The sequence below is a fragment of the Hevea brasiliensis genome, chromosome 6 (genome assembly GCF_030052815.1).
Source record: "Hevea brasiliensis isolate MT/VB/25A 57/8 chromosome 6, ASM3005281v1, whole genome shotgun sequence".
Lineage (NCBI taxonomy): Eukaryota > Viridiplantae > Streptophyta > Magnoliopsida > Malpighiales > Euphorbiaceae > Hevea > Hevea brasiliensis.
In genome coordinates this window covers 3,338,194-3,341,905 of record NC_079498.1, presented here as the reverse complement: position 1 = coordinate 3,341,905, position 3,712 = coordinate 3,338,194, and the positions used below count along the sequence as shown (strand labels likewise).

Here is a 3,712-nt window from a genome sequence, read left to right as displayed (position 1 = left end):
ATCCTTTATCTAAGAGATTTAAATTTAAAAATTATCTAATGGGATTCATAAAAAAAAAATCTAAAATTAAAGAGTGGAGCAATCTACCTGTTCTATCAAAACTATTAGATTTTCTAATTTTTTATATTATGTTTTATATAAATAATTAATTTTATTCATAAAAAATTCAATATATTAATTTATACTTCAATTGTGTATTATATTTTTAATTAATAAAATATCTTTCTTTTTTTATTAAAAAAGCATAATATTAGAGTTAATCCCAATCTCAATATTGAACTACTCATAGATGTTTAGTTACTACAAATTTTATGCTCAAATGTTAAATCCTACAAATTACAATTTAATCTAATTATTTTAATTTTGATATTTAAATCATATTAAAAAGAATCTCAATTGCTAAATTTGAAGTGTTTGGTCATTATTTTAAGATTTTTAATAGATAAATATCCATTCATCAATGTTTGGAAAATTATAATTAAAAAAAAATCTCTAAAAGCTAAAAATTCGAACTTTTAGATACCAGGTGTTTATATGAAAAAAAAAAATAAAATCAATTTAATTACTAAATTACCAATCATAATTACATAAGATGCTCTCTCTTCTTTGTCATGCTAACAATTTTGTTATTTTTAAATTTTGTTATTTTTAAAATTGGTGTGCTCTATCCTTGTTCCTCCTTTTCTTTCTCATTTGTTAACGGTAAAATCTCTATTATAATAGTGGTATTATATATCTTGTTTAATTATCATTTGTAAATAAATGATTAATACTTAAGGGTGTTTTAGTCCATTCTTTATTATAATTGTGACCCATATATTAAATGGTGGAAATAAGTACTCTCATAATTAATTATGCAGATTTTTCCATTATTGTTTCTTCAATGATAATTATTATTATTTTTTGTTGACAAAAGTTTAGGTGAGAGAAAGTTCTTTCAGTTTACAATTAGAACAGATCATCAATTTTATTAAGAGATTATAGTAGAGTTTACAGATCATTAGAGATAATTAGTTAAGCTCAAAATCTCAATTTAATGAAAATGCTAATAAAACATTATTAATTAAATTAATAAGCAATGATACTTCTTATTATTAATAACTATAAAACAAATAATTATAAAATTGCTTATTAAAAAAATATAAATTTAATAGGCAGCATATATAGTCCTTTCCCTAGTGAGCAATATAACTAAATAGAATGAGGAAATGAAGGAAATTAAGGAGAACAACTTCCCATTTTATTTAAATTCTAGCCTAATTAATTAATCAGTCAATTAATCTCGCCATATAATGCAGTGAATTGAATAAATCAAAGATTTTAATAATCTTTATCGTCATCTGGTTCATAGAGTTGCACTAAGCGTCCATTTGTTGGTTGGCTTGGTCTTGCATTTGTACCAGATTCCTGCATAACATATTTATCAGATTTATCATCACCATACTTACATATATATATATATATATATATATTATCAAGAAGAAGATTCATACAAGGAATTTATAGAACTCACATGGTGAACTGCTACGCGAAGCAATCTCACTTGTTCTTTGGCAACAGTTCTCACCTGAAATAATTGATAAAAGGGTTTAAAATATTTACAAGAAAATTATATAGCAGAAGAATTTGATATTGTCATTAATTAGGCAAACCTTTTTGCTAATGGTCCAGGTAACATTTTCTGTGCAAGGAGGAGTTGTAAGAGATCCCATGTATCGATAATACTTTCTACTAATCCTGATATCATACGGATTCACTAGACCCACCACTTTCTCTGCTTCTCTGGGGCCAGCCACCAATCTCAAATGGTCTCTCAGCTGATGGAAGTTAAACAGAACAATTAATTAACATCATTGAACTTTGGCTCAATGGTCTAGTTAAGTCTTTTTGAGAATTGTGAAGTTTTGAGTTCAAACTCCATTAAAGTCCAATAAAAAAAAAAGAATTAAGATAATATATTAGAGATGATGGTGGCGGTGGTCTTTGGAGTACTTACAGATGACAAGAAAGAGTCTGGATTTCCTACTTTGTATATGATTCCAACCACAGCAACCTTTCCATCTTGGCTCTTATGAACCATATGCATCTCTAGAGCATACCTGCAATTACATGTGAAGAATTGAATTATTTATGCAAGTGGTATGTTTGTTTCTTCAGTTCATATTTTTTTTGCTGATGAAGAGAGGAACTAAGCAGACCTCCTGCCATTGATGGTGTGCTCAGAAGGTGAATGCCAGTGACACTGTTGGAGAACATATTCAGTTCCATTTATTTCAACATTTCCTGCACCACTTTCCCATTCCAACTGCAACCACAAAAAATAAAGAATATAGATGAATTGTTCGAAGGGATAGCCCAATAAGTTAAATAGACATCTCAAATTATAGTTTGATTAATGTTTACTTTTTTCTTTTTTTTTATTTGCAATTTCTTTTGCGAAGTTTTTTTTTTCTTACCATCATATCATGGCCTCTATTTTTAAGAGTGGCATTGGAAGGCTTGTAGTCTCTATCTAGTCCCCCTAAATGGGAAACTATTTTAACACTTCTTTTCAATATATTAATAGGTGACTGCATTGTTCCATTGCTACATGTGCTCCAGTTTGGTTCAAGCTCTCCCCATCTAGCTGGCCCCTTTTCACTATTTTTTTGGTAATCAAACTCTTTCTCATGGCCTGCACATAAAATATATATAAATTACTGATTTATATTTCATTTTGATTTCTTGATCTATGCATCAACTCATGTTGAGCAAAATAGATTCTTGCAATGCATGGAATATATGCTAAACAAAGCCCTACCAGCTTCTTGAGACTCTGCTGCGGGGGTATGCAAGAGAAGAAAGATGAAGAAGGAACACAACAATTGGATTGCTAACTTTCCCATATCTAGTAGAGAAAATTATTAGGTTTAATTAACAGTACTATTAAAGGAGGAGAGAGGCTTATGATATCCGGGAATGGGGAAGGGCTCGTCTGCTTATATAGCTTCAATCTCCAATGTGAACAAGTGAAGAATAAAATAATTATTACCAAGGAATAACTATTGAAGTGAATAAACAACTTACAACAACTTGACAAGTTTGCTATTTTAAAAATATACAAGTATTATCTACAACACATATGATGTCAATTTTAGCTAACTTTAGTCTTTTTGACACAACAGAAAGGCTAAAAATAAGAGGAGGGGAAAAAAAAGAAAGAAACTTAATAGTTATATTTCTTGATGATTTTATGTTTATTAACTATAAAAAGTTTTAATTATATAACGTATTAATTAGTTCATTTACGCGTAGAGAGACAAATCTTAATTAATTTGAATTATATATTGATTTTGTTAAATAATCAATGTATGCGAATATAGATTTGCTGTAACAATGGGTGGAGTTGGTCGTTTAGGTGATGATAGTTAAAGCCACTAACAATATTTAATCTAACAAATTATTTTTCTTATGGAAGGCACCATAAAGCCCTCTTGAATTTTCTAAATCCAATTGATTTTTCCCTTTTCTTTATTTTTGACCTAGCTTATCTCTTGGCGTTGTGGTATAACTCAAGTTCATGAACAATAACAATGTATAGTAGTAAGGTTGATCTTAATATTAATATAGTCGTAATATAATTAATTAATAAATTAAGATTGTATAAAAATTTACTTAAGGACTTTAGTGGAATTCATGGTTAATTTAGGGTGTATGAAGCTTGACTTAAGAG

At 28.4% G+C, this 3,712-nt stretch overlaps 1 protein-coding gene across 1 annotated transcript; it reads right to left on the bottom strand.

Annotated features, from left to right (window-relative positions):
* Positions 1–1,320: 1,320 nt before the first annotated feature.
* LOC110644847 (alpha carbonic anhydrase 7-like) lies at positions 1,321–2,885 on the bottom strand. Its single transcript, XM_021797810.2, has 7 exons — positions 2,801–2,885; positions 2,457–2,674; positions 2,199–2,305; positions 1,997–2,099; positions 1,653–1,817; positions 1,514–1,567; positions 1,321–1,407 (listed from the first exon to the last, which is right to left on the bottom strand). The coding sequence occupies exons 1-7, from the start codon at positions 2,883–2,885 to the stop codon at positions 1,321–1,323; spliced, it is 819 nt and encodes a 272-aa protein (XP_021653502.2).
* Positions 2,886–3,712: the final 827 nt, after the last annotated feature.